Genomic DNA, 24,005 nt, shown 5'->3' on the forward strand with positions numbered 1-24,005 from the left:
ACACACACACATATATATATATATATATATATATATATATATATATATATATATATATATATATATATATATATTTATATTTAAGATTAGACCTATTTTGAAGTATGGTTTCACTACAGTCTCTATTTTTCCAGATCACACTACTCACTCTCCACATGCCTTAAGCTTCTCATTACCTTTTTGTAGGAATATGAAAGCCCTTATAAGTATCAAGAGACAATTGGAGGATTTTGGTCAGTGACCCTAATATTAGTTTTTTTCTAGGTAAGGAGCCTTTATTTTCTTTTATAATGAGTAGAACGTTAAAGTGTCATTTTGGAAACAAGGATCTCCCTTTTCTGTTGTCACCTCCTTTAGTAGATGCTAAACCAACAGATATGCATTTATGTGGAAAATGCATTTTTGCCAGTACATTTTTAATGAAAAATATTTTGCTTTTTCCCACTGTAATGTAAAAGTTTATTTTCCCAGTTATTTTGACTGCAACTCCAACATGGTTGTTTACTGTGCAATATGTGCTTGTTGCTCCTGTTTTTATGTCGGCAAGACTGTCCACAAACTGAGAGACAGAATCCAGGAGCATTGTTTTGCCATCAGTAGTAAGGATATTTCAAATACTCTTGATAAACACAGTGCTGCGTGCCCTAATTTTTCCATGTTTAGGTTCTTCATTTTTAGATCAAGTTAAAGATTTCTTTGGGGACGCTGATTGTAAGCTTCAGCTTCAGGAGCTAAAGTGGCAACTGAGATTGAATGCAGAATTTATTCCTGGTCTCAATGAATAGTTGAAGCTTAAATGTGCTTTGAAATGGTTTAGATGATGTGTAAATTTTTTGCATTCTTTTATATAGACCCTTTGTTTTGGTACTTTTATACTACATTTACATATCCACAGTAGTCCCATATTTACTGAACCTTTTATGGTTGTTTATGTATATATGTTTGTTGTTAACAGATTTCTCATTGTATATACAAAACATTTTTTATATGCTTCAAGTAACTACAGTTTGTTTTACTGAAGTGTCATGCTTATTCCTTGTGGGTTATACCAGTCACTGTATTTATGATTATACATCACTAATTTGTTTATTGTTGTTGTGATTGGTTATTTCACTTTGTGTAATATTCATAATTCCACTCTATTGTATTTTAATATGGTCCCTTGTAATTTGACTCATTCTGAAGGAGTTCAGATACAATAAACAGGAACGAAAGCTTAACACACCACTGTGGAAGTTTTTTGGTCCTTTTTTGTTTTTTTTCAGTCATAGAAGTGTTATATGCATTTAATTATATTTCTTCTATAGTTCTCTCGGTTTATTGTGCATATATATATATATATATATATATATATATATATATATATATATATATAAAACGCCACTGTTTACATCTGCCACATTTACTCATTTTGGATTTATTAATGTCGAATGAACTTGATCCAAATTCTAGACCATCTTCAATGTCAACTCCCCTTTTAGAAAAGACTTTCGGCAGTGGTGCGCTGCTGTATGCCAATTTGGCATTATAAGACTGGGAGAATTTTGCTTGCGTTAAACAGTGAGTATTGCCCAAATATCAAACTATATGCAAGACATCAGGATATTTTTACGTTATTGGCAGGGGATCAGCAAACATTAGAAACATTTTTTCATAAATTAAGTCTACCAGTTTCATTAACTTTTCATATGAGTAGTCTAGGCAAATGATTAATTTTTAGATATAACACTTTACAAAGAAAAGTTCTCTAACATTTTAGTCCACAGATTATAGAATACAGACACTTTTGGTTATTTGCACTGGTCCAGTTGTCATCCCGCCTATCAGAAAAAGGCCATTGTCAGAGGGCAGATGATTAGGTCGTTGACAATTATCTCAGACAACTCTGTTTAACATTGAAATTCAAAAGTTAGAACACATTTTTGGCTAGGGGTTACCCTCACAAAGTTAAAGGTTGTAAAGAATTAGTTTGTAATGAGGGAAATGTCAGCTATCAGCCCCTATTGATGGACAAGTCTTTAACATGGATGAAAATGGTCTATGCTAGTAATAATTTGAGTAGAGCTTTTATTTGTACATTTACTTGAGAAAGTCACAGTAGGAGTATTTTATACAGAATGTGGAAGAAGAGTTTTTTAGAAAAACTTTTAGTTAAGTTGGGTTTGAGCTGAAAGTCATTGTTTTAAAAGTAGAGTCAACATTAAAAATTGTACAGAACTGGCACAGAGTTCATTCGACATTAGCAAATCTAAAATAAGTAAATGTGGGAGATGTAAACAATGTCATTAAATATATAACTATAAGAGTACATTTGTTGAGAATTACCAAAGAAGTTTAACATGCCCTGGTAATTTTGACTGCAATCTTACAGCAGTCATTTATTTGAGCCAGTGCGTTTCTTGTGATGCATTTTATGTAGGCAAGAAAGAACATCAGCTCAAAAAAAATTATGAGCATTATTCAAGACATTAAAAAGGACAATTTTAATAATGCTTTGTATAAATACTCTACAGTATGTAAGAATTAAGAATTTTTTTTTTGTTTTCAAAAAAGATGATGTTTCAGAGCAGGCTGGACCATAGAAATAATTTTTAAGTAAACAGAAGCTTATTTGGCAGTTGTGTTTGAATGCACACATATTTTTCCTGGCATTAATGATTACTGTTCAATTGCTCCTGTTTTAAAATACAAACATTCTGTTTCTTAACTTTTTAGGTTTAAATACACTCACATTTGTTTTTTGTATTTACATATGCAATAGTTTTATGTAAAATGCTTCAAATTGCTAACAAATTTATTTATATCCGTTTCTCTTTCGATTGCTTGTTAGTGGTTAATTGGTGAGGGCAGTTTTGAAAAAGTCCAGTTCAGGATGAAAGTGCTTAACTGCTTTTGTCAACTGCTGCATTGTGTTTATGCAATAATAAATTTTAGGCTTTATCAAGTTTCTATGGTATTCCATCAATGTTGGTTTAAGTGGGTTTTTTTTAGCTTTTTTCTTACAAGGCGGCTGAACTTCTGGGAAGGTGGAGTTTGATGTGGTACACTTTTGTCAATAGCTTCAGATGCTGGTTTTCTGAAATAAACAGAAAGGGATGACAGATGGCTATGGAGTGTCTTAGGAACAAACGCCTGACAAATATCACACAGAGTATGGTCATGAGCACTACCAAAACAAAAAGGCACTTTCCGTTTACATATTTTTGGGGAATATTCCTCCCATACACACATTGTTCCTCCCTGGATGACATAACTAAATGAAATGAGGAAAAAAAGAAGGAGGGGACCCCAGTGGGGCACTTACTTCTAGATGACACTGTAATGGAACCAGCTTGGTGAGTGGCATACAGACAGACTTCCCAAGTAGTGTTCTGACTGGCAGCAAAGACGTTCTGAGAAGTATTTGCTCATATGTTACATATGTACTTTACAACCTTGCATGTAGTTCATTCAACTTTAGTACAATGGCTAAAAGGTATAAAAGAGCTTTGGTATGCTGGGTAGATGTTAGGCTATACTTGGCAGGATACCCCACGAGTAAAGAATACTATAACAGTGACGAGGGAAGACACAGATTATTCCAACAGTTTATCAATCAAGGAAAACTGGACAACAGTGTGATGAGTGCACTACACTACTATACAGAAAATCTACCGATTAGCCAGTCTGTAATCTGCATGTAAAATATAGTCAGTATTAGTGCAATGCTGCAATCCCCAGCTGCTATAAAACGTTATATTACCTGCTCTTCCTGTAGTCTTTCCTCTACTTGTTTAGCAGCCTTTTCATGAGCTCTGAAAAGGCTGATGGTGCTTGTCTGTTCAGGATCCAAAGTGTTTCCATCATCATCTCTAACAACCAAATCCAAGCCAAGAATCCTAAAGTAAAACAGCAAAATATCAAACAAGTGCCACTCAAGTTAAGCTCCGTTTTAGAAGATTTAGCAGCATGCCAATTGAATGCTAATCTCCCTACTTGATCTTAATTATTAATACTCTAGCATACTTCAGTTGCTGCTAATTACAGCCTTAACATCAGCTCAGGTAGTTAGGAAATTTACTTTGCAAGAAACTAATATTACGAAACTAAGTATGTAGTAATTACATTCTCTCTACAACTATGCCAGCCCTCAAACATTTCAAATCTGTTTCTCAGATTAGATGAGCAGTGTGACCAATCATTCAAACATAACAGTGGACATTCACAATTAACTTTTACAAAATAAGATGCTCAAAGGGATAAAACTCAGTCATTTGCTGTCTGGAATGCTATATTTAAAATTTTACCCATGCAGTATGCCTGAAAAAATCCTTACACAGCAAAATACATCTGTATTTCAAATATACTATCCAAAAGTACCTTATTAATTTCCATGTCAAGCACATAGGAAAAAAAAACACTTTTGTTTGCAGCCATCTCATTCAATATCTGTTCAGTTCTAGAAGGATTTAGCGCTTTACAGAGGGACAGAATATCTCTGCTAAACAATAATGAGCAAACACATGGACAATGCTGTTTAATTACATACATAACAATATTTTATTCAGATGCAGTTATACTTTTGAAATGTTGCAGACTGCTTAAAATGCAGAAAAGGAAAAAATGCCAAAGTAACTGTTTATCAGACGGTGGATATTCTCAGATTAAAGGAACTCAAGGAACTCAAAACAGAGATAAGAATAGTGTTAAAAATGTTTTCTGGAAGCTGAAAAAAAATAACACTGTTACAGCTCCATTGACATCAGAGAGCATGCTTAAAGACTGGCAGAATACAATTTGTTCAGCAGGGATACCTGCTAAAAGAACCTCATTCAGACCCACATATTCCTTTCTTGCTCAGTTTGAAGCTAGATTATTGCTGAGCTCCTTTGTACTTTTGGTCCTTTTCCCTTGTACAATGAAACTACAGGGAATTACTGGTTCAAGATCTATTAAATATCATACATAGTCAAGTTATTTTTCCTGGCAATAAACCATTCGGGGCTTGTGGAATCCTCATCCGGACAAAGGCAACTATACTTTACTAAATCAGACTACTATGCTAGTAACGTTATGAGCTTCTCCTGAATGTACTACTTTACAGTACATAACTATTAGGAAATTTTGCACAATATATAATCGCTAATATATTTAAAATCTGAACCAAATAAAAATAAAGCTGCTGAGGGTTTCCAAATGGTTTAAAATCAATAATGTATTAAAGAATCAAATGCTTTCATCCTGCAAACAGATTTCATCAGAATAAAAGAACAGTTCATGTGGCCATATTTAAAACATCTTTTCTACCCAATGCATATACATACATAAATTTTACAGTTTATTAGGTCTTGCATTCAAAACTGCTGCTGTAGATACATGCTGAGTCAGTGATTCAGTCCAGGTGTAAAAGAAGCATAACCTAAACTGTCACGCAAGTTCTCTGTTATTGAGCCATCCTTTCCAGTCCCTAATCTGGGGTTAATACTATTTTTTTCTAACATTAAAAAGGAAATTTTTTGAACTCATTACAAACAACAGAGTGTTTATATAAGGCATTATTTTCTTTACAGTTGGCAATATCATAAAAATGTGCATAGATGTGTGTTTTCAACGGTTTTGCCAACATAGAATGCTGGACAACCATCACACTTTGCCAAATAAACAACTCTTGGAGTATAACAGTTCCATTTCTGAAATGTAATTTTGGTTTTCAGAATGTTGTCAAGTACCAGAATTTGTACCTTTACACTAAAAAGGCGTTGTCTACAATAATCATACAGGGAAATACCCCTTATCCATAGATGATACCAGAGACCTTTTATTCTCAAATAACTGATTAAAATTTGATGTAGTCTTAGTAATGAAAATTGGTTCAATCCCCACCATACTGTGTGTCTATCAGAATTATCCTTAAAAATATTCCAATTTCTCCTATTTCTCTTATCTCCTTGGAAAACTGATTGCATTGTATAATGTTTTCTTAGGTTACCCCCCCCCCCTTTCCTCAATTTGTTTTTTCTCCATATGTATTCCTAAACAGGGTTTATATTTCACCCCACATTCATTAAACACTTCTTTAATTATACTTTTGACCAGGTTCTCTGGCTAATCCCTAACCACAAGCATCTCTTTTAGCTTAACCAATTCATCACACACTTTCATGTGGTGAGAGGTCAATCTTGCCACCCTAATTCCTTGACCTTTTACTAAACTTTTCTTTTGAGAGTAAGGGTGGTAACTAGTAAAATGTAGATAGGATAGAGATATTTGTTGACCATTTAAACACTATGGATTTTTTAAAAGTTTTTAAAGTTTATATATACCTGAAGCAGGGACAACATAAATTTAGACACCCTTACATCCTGCACAGGATCAGGTTTTAAGTCAAATGTGTACAGGAGAAAGATGTTTGTAACTCCTATCTACATTTTACCAGTTGCTACACTTACACTCAAAAAAGTTATTTTTTTTAAACTAGGAAGATTTTTAACACAAATGGTATTTTTTGCATTAGCACTTTATAAGGACTTGAAACAACTGTTGACAAGTAACCTAAAGAAAATGACAGAACGTCTACGATGCATAATTTTTAACTATGAATAAAAAGATGCTGTATTGTTTACGTTACTTCAGTCTGCACAACACATGTACAGTAAATAAGAAAGTGAGAACTGAACTGTGCATGTCTGCATGTGTTAACTGACTACTCAGAGGTCCTTTATGAAGCTTTCCACTGTGTTATCACATTTCACTTTTTCTTGGGTAAAGCAAGTAACATTTCATAGGAATACTGAAAAAAAGGAAAATTACTAAGTAAAATGCTCAGTGAATAGAGGAAAGTGGAACTCCACAGGCAGATCCATACAAGATCCATTCAGAAAAATATATAAAACACAAGTGTGCACAAAGTTGTTTACAAACCTTCCTTTATCAAAGCACCATGGCAGGTAATAAAATATAAAATTATACCAGACAAAAACAGAAAAACTTGTACACAATGACTGAAGAATGGTGAGTAGCAACTAGATTTTTAAGAAAGCATGTTGACAAGCCAGAGTTTTGATACAGATATGATTTGATAATTCAACTCAAATGCATACCATAAATGAATACGGAGAAGGCATATGTGCTGAACCATATGCCTTACAAAAAGTCTGCTATCTTGCCAGCACCATGGCTGAGAGGGACAAAGACATTAATGCATTCTAGTGCATCATGATTCAATCAGTAGGCATAGGTTGCTAGACTGCTAGCTAGCCTGGGACAGAAGTGACTGATCACTGTCAGCTCACTCACCTGAGGGAGGCAAGGAGGGAGAGAGTGGTAAATGATCTACTACCTGAGCACCACCCATCAAGAAAACAAAGTAAAAGCTCAAAGCGGTAGTGAAGGGATAATGAATGTCAGAGAAGCATCTGTGTTATTATGGGCACTGTAGACTTCCAAAGCATCCGCCATCAACTAAAGTGAGTTGAAGGGGTAACAACATTGATCATCCTGTAATAATCAAATAAAGTACAGTTATTTACGTTCAAAGTACAGTTGTGTAAAATCTTACCATCACAGAAGACCTCTTACTCTTCACTGTTGCAGTATTCCTAACATAAGGAGTCTCCTGCCAAGAATAGCCCAACATCCAGCCAGTATACCAAAGGCTTTACTTACAGGCACTGTACATCACATGTATGCTCCCAGAATAGGGCATAAACATGATGTACAGATGTGTACACACACTCACGTGCACAAGAAAAGTCCCAAAGGAACAGAACGATACTAGGGACAAGGAAAAACATGTGCACCCAGGAGGAGAAAACTGGAAAAAAAAACTCTGCCAGAAGGGCAAGAATGAACAAGGCTAAAGCAGAGGGGGCAAGAGGGAGGAAGCAAATAGTGCTGTGAAGAGAAGGATGTCTATTAATGTGCAAGATTTTACCCAACTGTACTGTGCCTTTCCATATTACTGTTAAAGTATTCTCATCCTAAGGAAGAGTACAAAAGCTCAACAGGAAGCCTAGGAGGAGGAAAGCACAGATTAGCCCTCCAGTAACCCATGCTGGATAACCCTGGCAAAGTCAGCTCTGGAAATAACATACAACTTGTAATGCTACTTTGAATAGAGGGACTAAGTATCAGGGATAGATATAGTATCCAGTCCCTTGAAAAGAGCACCAGAGGAAGCAACTGCCTGGTAGAATGAGCCTTTACTGAGGAGAGAAGACATTTTCCATGAAAAGAGCAAAAACAGATGGCCTTAGAAATCCAGAAAGAGATGGTTTGCTTAGAAAGATCTGGCATAAAAGGAAACAAAAAGCTGCTCAGATTTGCGAATAAGTTTAGTTTTATTCAAACATCTCAGCTGTCAATGCAAATCCAGGGTGTGAAGAACTATCTCATTGGCAGACTGTGGAAAAGAGAAAAAAAGGGAAGATGAATAGCATGATTAAGGGAAATATCATTAACCACCTTGGGCATAAAAGGATTAGGACAGAGAGAGAGACCCTGTCTCCGAGGAAGAGTGGCCATGACAGCCAGAAGATCAGAAACTCTCTTGGCTGCAGTGAGAGCCAGAAGGAAAACAGTCTACCAAGTACAGTATTACAAGAAAATTGAATCGGGCCCAAAAGGAGTCAGAGTTAATTTTTCACAAAGTTGAGGTCCCATAAAGGTGGAATAGGCTTCCTGGGAGGCCCAATATGAAGGGTGCCTTTAAGAAACTGCTTGACCTCAAATCTAGAGGCCAAAGCAGGATGTAAGGGCAGGTAAGCAGAAATTGCTGACATGTGCACTTTAAGAATATCCTAATCCAGCATGGAACAGATCACACAATCAAGAGAGAACCAGAGGAGACTCCAGAGATTGGGGATCCTAATAGCGAGAGAGAGGCACTAGACAGAAAAAATAACTTTTCCATTTAGACAAACATGATTGCCTTTGTAGTGGGTTTTCTGGTCTCCTACAGAACCTGAAGCAGATCCTCAGAAAACAGGTGCCTGAAAGTGATCAAAACCCTATCACCCATAACATTAGTTGAAGATTGAATAAATGAGAATGGATAACAGACCCCTTCTCTTGTTTGAGAAGATCCACCCGGAGAACTAAATTGCAGTGATTCCCCTGGCCATGTGAGAAAAAAGGGGGAACCAATGCTGTCTGGGCAAAAAGGGAGTCCTTAGCAAGATTTTGAGACAGTCCTGTCCGATCTTGTGCAAGAGTCATAGTAAGAGAGAGAGAGGGGTGGAAATGTGCAGAGAAACATCCCATTCCAATGAAAAGACAGTGTCCACCTTCCAAGCATGAGGACTTGGAACTCAAACAGAACAGAGGAAACTGTCTGTTCAGAGGGAGGCAAAACAATCTACTTAAGGAAAACCCCACTGATGGACAACGTCCAGGAACACATCTCTGTGAAGCATCCATTTGTAAGCTTGTGTGCTGTACCTCCTTAATGAGTTTGCTACAGATTGTTCTCTGAGGTAATGTAAACTGCCTAAAGAGTCATTTGATACTGGACAGCTAGATCCCAGTTCTGAAGAGTTAGTCTGCAAAGAAGACAGGACCCTGCAACCCCTTGTTCACTGATGTGCCACATCATTATGGTATTATCAGTGAAAAATTTTAGGGGCTTGGGGTGATAGAGGTAATGAAAAGCCTAAAGAGCCAGAAGCAGAGCCCTCATCGCCTTTATAGTGATGTGACTTGACCTCTGATGAAGAGGCCAGAGGCCCAGAACCTTTAAGAGACTGAAGGAGGTACCCCATCCCCTGTCTAAGAAGTCTGTAAAGAGCACTTAGATTTGAGAATGGCGCTTGGAACGTAAGTCCTGGGTGGAGAGAAAATTGATGAATCCACCAACGAAGCTCAAACTTGAGAAAGGGAAGGAAGGAAACCAGGAAGTCCAGGGGGTTGAAATGTTGGAGATGCACCGAGTTGAGGTACCAGTGAAGCATTCTCTTGTGGAACCTGGTAAGACAGAGCATGGGAATGATAGAAGCCATGGATCCTAAAAGCCTGAGAAATTCCCTAGCTGTGACTGAATCCAGGAGAAGAAAAGACTGGAGAAAGGTAGTGAGATACAGGGTCTTTGGGTCAGGCAAAGATGCCAGCATGGGGATGCTCTGAAGCCTATAATTAAGGAAATTATCCTGAGAAGGCATCAGAACCGCAGAACCGACTTCTGGAAATATATGGTGAACCCCAGACTTTAACAGGACAATAGCAAACTTGAGATCCTGAACCAGAGCACTGGTGGAAGAAGCCTGAAGTAGTAAATCTTCCAGATAAAGGAAGATCTGAATTCCTAGCATTCTGCAAAAGATATTGACAAGAGTGAAACATCTGGGGAACACTCTTGGGCAGAAGCCAAATGGCAAAGCACGAAACTGAAAATACAAGGCAAAAAAAAAAAAAACGTAAACATCTCCTGCAAAGGGTAAGGGTGAGGATATGAAGGTAGGCATTCTTCACATCTACAGAAACTAGAAAGGCCTGCGGTAGAAGGGGGAAATAAAGTCTGCTGAGACAAGATCCAAAAGGAAGAAATCATTTGAAAGGTGTTGAAGCAGGAGAGATCCAGAACTGGTGTCCAGTTGCCCTCCTTTCAGGGAACCAAAAAAAATCCTGGAATACAAACTCCTCCCAACCTGGCAGGAGGTAGGGCTTGAATCGTGCCCAGAACCAAAAGATAATGGAGCACCTTTGGAAAGACGGGAAACTTTTCTAGAGAAAGCTGATGAATGCCCAGAAAGGGATGAAGGGATTTCCAAACCGTAAAATATCCCTGACAGATAATGGAAATGAGAGTTTGTTGTGATCTGTAAGTGATTTGGAAGAGACAGGATTGACAAATGGACAAGGGAAACGGGAAAAACTGCCAAATGGAGCCTGGCTTGCCCTGCAAAGCAGTTTTCTGGAAGGTAGAAGTCAGAGTAGACTTAGCAAGAGGCACATGTTTAGAACCATTTTTCCCCTTAGGTGGAGGGTGAGACTGCTTACAAACAAAAGCAGTTTTGGAAGGATAATTCCTCAGGAACTTGGGAAAAGGAGAAAGAAAAATATGTTTCAACTCCTGCACAGTTTTATCCTCATCCTGGAGGGACCTGAAAAGTTCAGCAGCAACACCAAAAAGTTTTTATTATCCAAAGGAAAATCCAATAGTTTGGCCTTAATGTCATCAGGCAAAGACAAGAGTAATGCCTCACAACTGAACCACAGGCAGCAGGAGGCATCAGCTGCACTGTAGCTGCATTTGATAGAGTAGCAAACAAATTAGGAGGTACATTCCAACAGGAAAAAGGTAGAATACTTCCCCTCAGAGTTAGGAATGTCAGAAAATACTTTTTAAACGTGCAAAAGGAGGGCTAAAACATACCTGATCATAACAGATTGGTAATTAAGGGCACAAAAGAAAGTGTCAGTAGTGTAAATCTTTTTGCTCAGCCTCTCCGTAGTACTACTACCATTATCTGAATGGAGCAACTTGGTAGAGGGCAAAAACTTGGGAGGGCTTTTCAGTAGAGACAAACACAACAGAAGGGCATTTATAAAGAAATTTACACTCCTTGGGCACATTGTAAAAACTATCAGGTTTCTTGGGTGCAGGGGACTGAGAATCAGGGGTCACAAATTAAAAAAAAAAAAAACTAAGTGGATAAAGGCAGCCTTAAACAAAATGAGAAATACAATAAAAACAGATAAGGCAGCCAAGCATGGCTTAAAATCATAAATTTATTAAAAAGAACCAGGTAAGCACTTTTGTACAGATACACCACACTTCATCAGATCAAACTCCATCGTGCAGGCAACAGTATCCTAAAAGGAAAGTTTTTCAATAGGGGAATCCTAATAGAACTCTCTTCTTCTGAACCACAGTCCAAGGAAGAAGGAATTTCAGAAGAGTAATAAAGGGACTCTTCTCCTGAATTCAGATCCTTGTCCGAAGAATCAAGTTCCATGGGTCTTTTAAGAGAAATGGAAGACCAGGAAGGGGCAGGCACAGACACCCCTTGAGGAGGATTTAAAGCCATCAAAGCACTGAATTTTACCAGAGTAAAATCCTGCCATTCACATTAGGGATCCTTAACTACAGGAGACATATGCTTGATTTTCTAATTTTTCTACAGGGCATCAGCATATAACACCCTTGTAGGGTCAGACCCATGGCAACGTTCAATAAGCATGATAAGAATCTACTCACCAATATCTGTGAAATCCCTCTTGGTCTGGCATATGATCAGCTAAGGTTCCCTCTCTGTGTCAGGAGCAGACATTTGTAAAGCCTCTGGTTATGACAAAGGAATCCAAAGCAACCACAGCACAACCCTTTGAGTTTTCACTAGCCTCAAGGGAGATTGTCAAGGGAGGCAGGAGAGCAGCTATATCAAATCCAACTTTTTTGGTCTTTTTCTTGGCAGACAGCTGACTCTCAGGACAGGAAGATTCTGCCATATCACCTTGAGCCAATAGCTTAAGATATTGGATTTCAAAGTAAATAAAGAGGAGAGATGACTACATAGAGACTTGAGGACAAAAGCCTGGCATATGGAGTGCTTTCCATGACTATACGTAGTGTTCTAACAGAAGACACACTGGCCATGACAATCATTAAGGGGAATCTGCCTCCCACACTTGCATTTTCTCTTTCTGAATAACATGAACCCAACAGCACTAAAGAAAAAGAAAGTTAAGAAGTAACCTCATTGGGACACGTGTTAAAATTGGCTTGGTAACCAGCACAGTAGAAGGACATTTAGACCAATGTTCAATGATGGCATCCAGACTGACAGCAAAGAAGTTCTGAGGTTGTGTGTGTGTGTGTGTGTGAGAGAGAGACCTTTATGTCCTACACCTTGTGTGGGGAGCATACATGTGATGTATGCCACCTTTAAGTACTAAAGACTTTGGCATACTGGACAGACACTGGGCTCTCCTTGGTAGGAGATCCCTTACTTTATGAATATTGCAACAGTGATAACGGAAGGCCATCTTACAATAACAGTACATGTTTGAATGATTTAATAGCCTTAGATATAAGAGTTACAGCCTGCCATGGATAAAATAGCCAGCAAGCTTCCAAAGCTTAAGGGTACCTTCCATTTGCCGAAACTGTTAGGCAGCTTGAACTGAGCTGACTAAAAGACAAGTTTGAGCATGAAACCCTTCAGGACTTTTTTTGCAAGAGAGAGAGAGATGCTGAGCCCTGTAAGGACAATGCAAAGAACAGAAAATAAATGTTCACACCCTGGCATAAAAAATGCACAAAAAGCAAAGGAGTGGAAGGAGGGAGCAGTGACTGCAGCAGTGACCAAAACATCTATTGTTTAGTTTTACTTGCACAACTGTACTATGCTCATCATACTGACCACTGCTGCAGTAATCTTAGCTACACAAGGGTAGATTACCTTAGTTAGCTATATTTCAGAGGTGGAAGGAGAAGGGTCCAGAAACTCTAGGAGAATGGTCCTAGCAAAGCTTGATCTGGACCTAGAGAAGAAGTCAAGTTTATAGTGCTTTATGAAAACACGTACAGGGGACCCAGCAGCATCTTCTGGAATACTTCTAGAATTCAACCCTTTCCAAAAAGCCACATATGAAGCAAAGATCCTGGTAGTTACCCTTGACCCTGCCTAGGAATATTTGTTACAATGAGTATAACAAACGGTTATAACCAAAGACAACCATTTTGAAATTGTCTGTTTTAACACAGGTTGTCCCTTCTTACCTTCGCATGGAATGAACCGATTCAAATATCTGAAAGATTAGGTTGTGTCAAAATAGTAATGGAGTTTTCTGTGAAAATCCAAAATATGAAGTATCCTTTCCCCTCCTTTTTAGGTTCAGGAAATAAAACTGGGAAATGGATAGTTTGGCTTAAAGTAAACTATGACACCACTTTATGCAAAGAAATACTAGTTCTCAAAGAAACCTGGTCTCTGTGAAAAATGAGAAGGTAGGCTCACCATAATAGCTTGAATGTCTAATACCCTTCTTGCAGAAGTCAGAGCAATCAGTAAAACTGTTTTTTCATGTTAAACACAAGTTAACCAGATAAGCTGGTTAAATACGGAGCAAGAATAGGATTCCCTAACAGAAAATTAAAATCCCGAGGAGGGGCTACCAGTTTTCTTGGAGGTCTCTTATGCAAAACACCTTTCAAGAACATTTTGACATGGGACAGCATTGAAAGTGGAGGATCCATGGATGGGCAGACATGCTAAAATGGCTAATAAAAGAACCTTGACGGAGGAAAAAGGAAGATCCACAGGATAGTAACTCAAACGTTGTAGAACCAGAGTATAACAAGTCCTGAGTGGGTGTTGGTTATGTTGTTGGCACAACACAGAAAACCTTTTTCATTTAATATATGACTTTCTAGTATCAGGCTTTCTTGCTTCCATTAGTGCCCACTGCACATCCTCAGTATACAGCTGCCTAAAAGGAATTAAGACCCTATCGTACAGGCAGTTAATTGAAGTTAACTGATGTCAGAATGAATCAAACACCCATGTTCTTGTGCGAGTAGATCCAGTCTAGGAGAAAGCTTGTGGTAATTACCCCTAGCCATTTCCAAAGGAATGGAGAATCATGGTTGCCTTGGCCAGAACAGAGTCACCACAATGATCTTGAGGAAATTCTTCTGACTCTTCAGAAGTACCATGGATATTTTAGTAGAAAGGGTGGAAAAGCATACAGTAACATTCCTGTCAAAAAGGCATCCATTCTCCAGGGCTTCTTGCATGGAGTTCTGGAACAGAATCTTGCCAGTTGACTGTTCAGAGAGGAGGCAAAAAGGTCTACTTGAGGAACTCCCCACAGATGGATCTAATCTAGGAAGACCCCTGATCCAGTTTCCATTTGTAAGGGTCTGCCCTGGTCCTGCTCACATTGCCTGCAACATGATTTTGGTCTGAATGAATACAAGATGCCTGGAGAGTGAGACTGTTATGTTATACCCCAAGTTAACATGGCTAGTCTGCAAAATAGGGGGGTATGACCTTGCTTTTTGATGTACCACATGACTGTAGTACTGTCTAAAGTCTTGAAGAAGTCTCAGGGACCAAAGCTTGTTCAGAGAGTTCAGTGCTGTGATCAGGCAAGCATCTCCTTAATATTTATGTGCTTGCACATGTGTTTGGTGTCTCACACCCCCTGCACTTTTATCCCTCCCAAAACTGCTCTCCAAGCAAAGTCCAAATCATCAGTGGTGACTGACTGTTTTAGAGCAGGGTGGAAGAAATCCAAACCTGGATTTAAGGACATCTGTTTCCACCAAAATATTTCTCTTCTGACAATCATCATTACTGGATCTTGAAAAAGTAATTGGCATTGATGCTAGGACCAGTGAGATTTCAGATACCATTGTATCTTTTATGTGGAGTCTTGCCAGGGGTACCATAAAAATCATAGATGCCATGTGATCTAAAACCTTGAGGTATTCCTTTTAGTGATCAAAGTCTCAGAAGAAAAACTTGGAAATAAATCTAGATAAAAATAAATAAATAAAAAAAGCATTTACTGTGGAAGATACCCCTTTACTGAGGTGTCTAGTTAACAATCCATAAACACAATCCTGTGTTGAGTCAAGAAAGAGCTTTGAATGTTCTCTTGGACTGCCAGCTTGTGTAAGAGCTCTCTCACCAAACAGATATTCCTGACATTTTGAAAAGACTCTGCAAACATAAGCAAGTCATCTAAATATGTAAAAATGTGGGTCAACTGTAGCATGCAGTGATCTATAACTAGAATTAAACAAATTGTGAAAACTCTTGGTGCAGTGGACAGTCCAAAGGGTAAGACAGAGAAAGTACAGTTGTGTACCTACTATAAATGTAGATGTTAGAGTGTATTCACTGTTGTAGTCATTACTCTTGGGTTATCCTGCTAGCAGGCTACCCTCAGTCGGCCAGAATTCCAAAGTCTACGTCTTGTGCAAAATCTCTGCTATTGGCACTTGTGAGGAGAGGCAAATAGATCTATGTCTGGGCATCCCCATTTCCTTATTATCACGCTGAAGACTTATGGATCCAGTTTCCATTTGTGGGGATTCATGAGGTCTGGGCATCCCCATTTCCTTATTATCATGCTGAAGACTTGTGGATCCAGTTTCCATTCGTGGGGATTCATGAGGTTTCTGCTTAGTTCAGTATTTGTTTTTCCTGGCAGGAATTTTGCTTGCAGATTAACTTGAAAAGTCAATGCTGTGTCCCATAAGGTCATTGCTTGTCTGCAGAGGGGGTATTAATGTGTACCTCCCTGCTTGTTTATGTACCACATGACCATAGCATTGTCTGTCTTTATCAGTAACTGCCCTGGATGAAGCAGGTCCTTGAAAGCTGTCAGGGCATTTTGAACAGTTAGCATCTCTTTTTGATTGATGTGAAGATGCATTTGGTTTTCAGGCCATGTGCCCTGAATACATTTTCCTGCCATATGGGCCCCCCAGGCATAATCTGATGCATCCGTTGTCAGTGTCTGTCTGGCTGTGGGTAAACTGAATGGCAGACCCTTGTTGTGGTGACAGGTTTCTGCCCACCATCGAAACGCCTGTTGTAGGCAAGGAATGAGTGCGATTACTGTCTCCAGGCTGTGGCAATGCTGAGTCCAAACACTTTTCAGATACCATCGTAGTTTCCTCATATGCAGACTGGCATATGGAATTAGTAGAATGCAGGATGCCATGAAACCCTAGGCCTGCAGAATTTTCCTTGCAGATAAGTGGGTTTTTGTTGCAAATTTCTTGAAGTAAGTAGTCAGTTGCTTTTGCTTGTCTGGCATGAGATAAGCCATCTGGGCAGTTGTATTTAAGCTTGCACTCAGGAATATTACCTCTTGAGAGGGCACTAGTTCTGATTTCTTTTCGTTTACTGTGTACCCTAGGCCAATTAGTAATCTTTTTACAAACGCCAGATGCTTTAGAAGAATAGCTTTGTTCTCTGCTTGAATTAGGCAGTCGTCCAAGTAGGGATATATTTGAATTCCTTTTTGTCTGCAAAATGCAATTACTGGTGCCAGGCATTTTGTGAAGACCCTGGGCGCAGTAGCCAAGCCAAAGGGCAGTGCAGAGAATTGGTAATGCATTGAGCCAGCTATGAATCTGAGGTATCTTCTGCAAGATTGTCTGATTGGGACATGCAGGTATGCCTCTTTTAGGTCCAAAGTTATGAGCCAAGCCCTCTTGCCCAGCATGGGCAGTAGCTGCTGTAGAGTCAACATCCTGAATTTTGGAACTTCCAGAAACGTATTTAGTATAGACAGGTCCAGTATTGGTCTCCAGGTTTTGTCCTTTCTGGGTACTAGGAAAAGTCTGGAGTAAAATCCTTGCCCCTGCTCTTGTTGTGGTACTTGCTGAATGGCCCTCATGTCCATGAGGGCTGTAATTTGTTTTTGTGCCTCTGCCCAATGATTGTGTGGCAGGTCTGGCATGCCCTTTGACCTTGGTAGTGTGTGAAAATGGAACCTGTAGCCTTGGGACACTATGTTCAGGACCCATTTGTCTTGGGTAACCATTTTCCAATTTGATGAAAAAAGTGCTAGTTTTCCCCCTAAGGGGGTTGTCAAAAGAAAACTGCTTGGATCTGGTAGAGGGAAGTCATTGGGACTGTTTCCTGTAAGGTTGTGATTTGTCTTCTCCGCTTTTGGAGGTAGGAGCACCCCATTGTTTAGGCCTATATGAGCCTTGGGGCTGAGATCTGCCTCTGGGACACCTGTATCTGCCTCTCTGTAGTCTGTCTGACACTGGAAAGGACCAATTTTTAGAAGGCCAGTTCCTGCTAAACCTGGGTGGCTGTACCTGTAAGAAATCCTTGACTGCATGGATTTTGCTTTATCCTCCATTTTTTTTCAACACCTCTTCTGCTTTAGTACCAAACAAAGTATCATGCTGTAATGGTGCATCTAATAATTTTGCTTTAACATGATCAGGCAGATTCTGTTCCTTTAACCAAGCATGCCTTCTAATAACTGAACCTGTAACAGCGGCCCTGCAAGAGGCCTCCAGTGAATCAAAACCACATTGCAAAGTATGCTTTCCCACTTGTTCGGTTGCATGCAATAAATCCTGCAATTCCTTGTTCTCTGAACATTCAGTATTTGTCAACAATTTCTGTTTAAGCAGTGACATTAAATATTGCTGATATTTAAGCATATGAAACTGACACTTTAAAGCCCTTACAGCCAGGGTAGCAGAAGTGTAGACTTTTTCCCCCATTTGTCTAGAGCCCTAGAGTCCCTACCAGAGGGGACAGGTTTTTTTGCAGTGGAAGCTTTAACCCCCTTGGGACCCTGAGATATAATTTCTGGGTCAGCAGCGGGGTTTTTATATAGGAATTTATGAGAATACAGGACCCTGTAGTATCAGTCTAGCTTAGCAGGTGCAGGGGGGTAAGGAGTCAGGGGACAGGCCGGACTCTGAAAATACATCATCTACAATGTCTAGAACAGGTGGAATAGCAAGGGGTCTGCGCTGAGGAAGTAGCAGAAAGTCTCCGAGCCTTTTCTTAGATTCAGAAGAGTCTTGGCTCTCCCAGTGGAAATGCTCCCTCATAGTATGCAGGGTTTCCCCAAAAGAATAATCCTCAGGAGGAGAGGCTGAAGGAATGGATTCTTCAGCATCAGAATCCTCATAGGGAAGCATGGAGCAATCCTGTTCAGAAGAGGAATCAGAGGAAATAGATACCTGATCAGAAGAATCATACTCTGTCTCTTGCCTAGGTCTTCGGCCATTTTGAGCATCTGATTTTTAGGCATGGAAGTCTGAGTAAGAGAATGCTGTACTTGTTTCTTTGTCTTTAGAGCTGCTTTAGTCTTTGAAGCTGAAGATGGCTTAATATATAGTTGTGTAGGTCTGAAGACACCCTCAGAAGCCAATGCCTGCTCAGCGGCTCCGGACCCATCTGAGGGAATAATTTCCGAGTGTCCAATACCTTGAGTATCCAGTGGCCCAGTCGGTTCCACGTGGGAGTCGGTAGCGGCCTGTGGCTCTGAGGTAGCAGGTGCCAGGGGCTGCGAAAGTGCCTCACTGAGAACCGGCGACTGGCCTAGCAGAGGCTTCGCCGGTTTTGGACCTCGGATGCCTATCCTTGTCCTTGTGTTTTTTTGTAAACTCCGATTGTCGGCTGGTCCGACGGCATTATATAATTAAATCTTCAGCCAAAGTAATGAAATGCAGAATCAAACTGATGCTTGATAGTGCGTTGGTTAAATCTAGCACAAAACCAACAGCTAGCAACATTATGATCAGGGCCTAGGCAAGGAATACAGTATGAGTGAAAATCCTTATGAGGTATTTGCTTCCCACAAGAAATACAACTGTTAACTTTTTCTGACATCGGTCTGGAGCAAGAAAAAAGTTTCCAAAATGGGGTACTTAGCTTTAATGAAGACTTCGGTTCTGAAATTCGGATTTGAAAATCTCAGGAGTTGGCCGACCGGCACTTGCGAACTGCTTTTGCTTCGGGCACCGCGCAGCAAGAAAGACTGAAGAAAATGGCGTCAGCTGCATCTTTTATACCCCTGGTGCACTGACGTCAGGGAAGAGGCGACAGCAGCCGACGCCGGACCTAGACTTTGTAATTCTGGTCGACTGAGTGTAGCCTGCCAGCAGGATAACCCAAGAGTAAAGACTGCAACAGTGAAACACGATGAACATCTGAATGTGATCAAGACACACAAACCCTTAAGAAACATCTGAAGTCTGGATGAATAAGGATGTGATAAGCATCTTAAGTTTAGCATTTCCAGGAAACTTGAAAGAGGCAAAAGAGGTAACAGGTTGTGATGTGACATCACTTTGAATTTGGGAACTACCACAAAGAGGTTTAAAAGTGAAAGATGAACTGGTCTGCAAGATTTTTTTTTCTGTGGTACTTGGAACATCCTTGAATAAAAAAACTTCCTCACCTGGGAAAGAGGGAACTTGTTCTATCACTCCTTGAGACCGCATGTGATGAAAAAGAGGTGGAAACTAAGTATGAGCTAGAGGATGAGGACACCATGGAAAGGAGGAAGTTCCTCCCACTGCCTTCTGTAACTTTACTGAATAAATTCTAGAACTCATTTGTCTGACATTATCTGTAGAAAAAAAGAGAAAAATGGGGATTCAGACTTTTTGGAAGAAATAAAGGGCCAGCATACTAGGGGTTCACAAGATTTTTTGAAAAGTTCTTCAGACTTGTCTGACTGCCAGTGGTTTTAGGAGGTTAAAGGCTTTTTCCAGAATCCCCTTGCCATTTCTTCTTTAGTGTCTATTTTCTGTATTTTGTTGAGACTGTTCATTCTGCTTTTTGTTGAAATTGGATGAGGAGAAAAAGTCCCTTGGAAAATTTGGAAAAGGAGGGCGTAAAAATCTTGGTTTACCTTCATGTGTGCACATGGGCGAACAGCAATTGTCCGAAAGACCATTTGCAAACATAGAACGGAAAAAGGTTTGAATGTGCAATGAGTGAATGTACAGTGACATTCGCTCATTGCACATTCGAAATTGTGGGGCGGATTGCACTATAGTGGGGGTTGGAAAATGGTCCCTTTCCCCACTATAGTGCGATCTTGGAGTTAGAATATTAAAGTAGGGGGGGTGTGGGGGGGTACAGGTGGGTTTGCCCCACTGCTTTACACTTCATTTTTTTTCTTTCGATATTTATGTTAGAAAATCAGTGCATCTGCTTTTCGACTTGCTGATTTTTAAAAATATGGAATTGTTGCTGTTCTGACTTTCATGGTTACGATTCGCTCATATGAGCGATCGCACCACTGTGATTCGGTTTTGTAAAGTTAACCAAAAATCTTAAGATTCCCTGGATCAGCTTGCCCCTTTCATCACACTTTTTTTAATCACCTCTGCAGCAGAGGGGCCAAACTCAATCTGTATTAGAGATTTTTTTTAAGTTTTACTTGTAGTGTTTATACTAACATATCACAAAAACAATTAATATTGTATACAGTTTGCAGTACCAATACTATTTTCAACATATTAGTTGCATCATGAGAAGAAATTTTAGCTTACAATGAAGTAAAACAGAAGACAAACAAAAGAAACATATCACATATACACTATGTGCAATTGCTAATATACTGTGCTACTGTTTAGTATGTTCAATCTTATACTATACTTACATATATCTTTAAAACAGTATATCTATGTTATCTAGCAAGCACAATAATGATGCCTCTTGCCTCGGTTTAATTACCTTTTGTGTTTTCTGTCCTGCCTTTTCATTTTAAAATGTGATCAAGGACAATACTCCAATATTGCATAAGGCAAGTCCATTTGTTTGAGTTATTTATTAGCTTATGTGCTATGTATTTAATTGTCATACTTCTGAAAACAATCCACGACAATTGAGATCTATCCAGACAGTTCTTGAGTGATTTACAGTTTAATTAGGGAAAAGATGGTAACCAATACATGATTTTGTTTTCGTATCTTCTGTTAGTATTTTAAATTGCAAATTGCCATGATAACATGGATATCTCATATCCCATCTTCTCCAATCTGACTCTCAGTGAACACCACATTTTTAAGTACATTTACAACTTCAGAAGATATGGATTAGGTCTGCTTTTTGGGACTGAAAGGACAATTTGGACAAATTTTCGCATTAAAATTTTTATCATTACTGGAGTTAAGTAAGCATTATTTGTAATTATCAGCTGGTTGTACACAAGTTTTTTTAAAGGAATTAATTTCAATGATGTCTTAATAGACTGGGCTTTTTGTTCATCAGTAATTTCTGTTTTGTTTAGTCCAGTAGTTCAAGAAAAGAACAGAAGAATGCTACTTCAGTGATACAATCAGCTTGTATGACTGATATCATCTTTAAGCTTAGTAATTTCCATATGGTTCTACATGTATTGTTGTTGCTCTCATTTATTTCAGGACTTTCCCTAAATGGAGTACACAATTCTCTAATTTGTCTTAAGATTACAGTATATCCTTTAGGAAGATTTAGAGCCTTGCATGTGTTTTCAATAGATAGTTTTTTTGTTTTTAAATATATCCCAAATATTCTTCCCTTTAATAAGGGGGTAATTAAGTTTATCATTTTTTATTTAATCTAAGGTTTGGATTTAAGTGTAGTGGTTACTACATGCAGAACGGGTTTGTTAGGGTTAATGATTCAATTATTTTTTATAGTCTTGTTATTTTATGTTTTAACAGATTTATGTATTTTAATATTTTTAATACAAAAGGAAAAATCTGTGGTATCCCTCGAAGTCTCAGAAAACCCAGTATGCAACCTATACTGGGCCAAAATCATACCAAGAAGAAACTTCTTAGTGTTGAGGGTGTGAAGTGCACTCCTTGAAATATGTTATACACCTAGATCACTAACAAAAATCAAACTTAAAAATATGTACTACAAAATAATAAAATAGTAGGTAGCCCACAGCTGAGTTAAAGATGGAATATCCTTTATTGAAACAAACAATAAAGCGATCTTAGTTGAGTATACTGAAAAGTATTAAAATACATTCATTATTTCTATATAATCAGGTTATTTGGAGCAAGGGCATGCTTACAGAGAGTGCTTCTATTAACAGCAATAAAAACATTAAACTCTTATTTAGCAAGTCCCCCTTCGCACGATAGTGTAAGGTGAGAATGCGCTACCTTAGAACTGAAACTAAAAAGCTAGAGACAGATTAAAATATACAAGAACAGCTTATTAAAGCAAACCTACTAATTCAAACTTTACGAAACCAACTCACTAACAAAATGACTAACAAAATGATCTACCACTAGACATATATAAGAAGAAATATTAGTAAGTTATAAACAAACACTTATAACAAAGATCGCTTTCAAACCAAATAAATACTTCATCAGGTTTGTGTGTAAAAAAACACATCCTAATATTAATGAACATGTGTACAGATCTACAAGTAAACACCTAAGTAGGCTGAAAACCATAGCTGTAACTGCTAAGGTGGAAATGCAGTGAAAATTTTTAAAATAAAGTATTAAGGCCCTGGGGATCTGTTCAAGTGTAGCATCTAACTAAGAAAGCAGTTAGTTTAAATGAGTACAAGTATGAGAATAACAGCAACAATGTCAGTTATTTTCATTGCAAAATAGTTACAATGTTTGATATTTGTTTATAACAATATTAGCATGTATAATATCAGCATGTAATGTCAGCATTAATCAGTTCCATATCATACTTTTAATAGTCTTTTAAACAGTAGGGCAGTTTTCTGAGGTCTAGTGTGCTTTTTATGGAGCAATAATAATTAAGTCTTGGTTTTCTAAAAAAAAATATATCAGTTTCAGCTGCCACAGTAGTTCATGTTTTTTCTAAAAGATTATAGTTGTCTTCTTCCAGTTCCAAAAGGTACACATGGTCAATATTCTGAAATGTAAAGCCAGTGTGCCCTTTGTGAAGCTGCAGGTGCCAAGCCAGTGTATTATTATTGCACTTGGCTCTAATTTCATAAAGATGGCCAGAAATCCTTCTTTTAACTATGTTGCACAGTTTTCCCATATAAAATGATTCCCAGCCATTGCAGATTGCCCCAGAAATTACCTGCATTGAGTTACAGTCACCTCCCTGCATTGGTTTTACTCAGTTTCTTTAAATAAGAGCAGAAACACATTTCCCTTCAGTATGTGCAGACATAAGACACAGCTGGCTCCATACTTATCGGTGCATGTAACCAATGGTCTGGGCCTACCTTCAACCCAACTCCTGATGTTTCTGGCTTTCCTATACACAAATGAAGGAGCTTCTCCAAGAATATCCATTAGCTATGAGCTTAGAGGAATTATGGCCCAGTTCTCTCTAATATTAAATGATGCTGTGACAGTCAACAGTAAAAGTTAAGCTATAACTGTCTTTAGATTTGCTGATCATATATTCTTTAAAACCTCCTATAAGGACTATTAAGTGTTGGTGAATTTGTACTTTTTAGTTCAATTATGGGTTCCAGAATGCTTCTTAAAATATTGTTTCGTATCTCCTCACCAAAAAATCATTTTCAAGATCATTTAGGTTCTTAAGGAAAGGTTCCATTTGATCTGTGTCCATTATACCTTG

At 38.5% G+C, this 24,005-nt stretch overlaps 1 protein-coding gene across 1 annotated transcript in view; it reads right to left on the reverse strand.

Moving 5' to 3' along the window:
• DOCK1 (dedicator of cytokinesis 1) overlaps positions 1 to 24,005 on the reverse strand; it is a gene marked incomplete in the record, with an annotated part of 4,741,214 nt that overhangs the window by 4,151,635 nt on the left and 565,574 nt on the right. Inside the window, 1 exon segment of the mRNA XM_044056178.1 lies at positions 3,743 to 3,878. Coding sequence (XP_043912113.1) covers positions 3,743 to 3,878 — 136 coding nt within the window.

This window comes from Protopterus annectens, chromosome 14.part0 (assembly GCF_019279795.1).
Source record: "Protopterus annectens isolate FY-2018-M chromosome 14.part0, PAN1.0, whole genome shotgun sequence".
Lineage (NCBI taxonomy): Eukaryota > Metazoa > Chordata > Ceratodontiformes > Protopteridae > Protopterus > Protopterus annectens.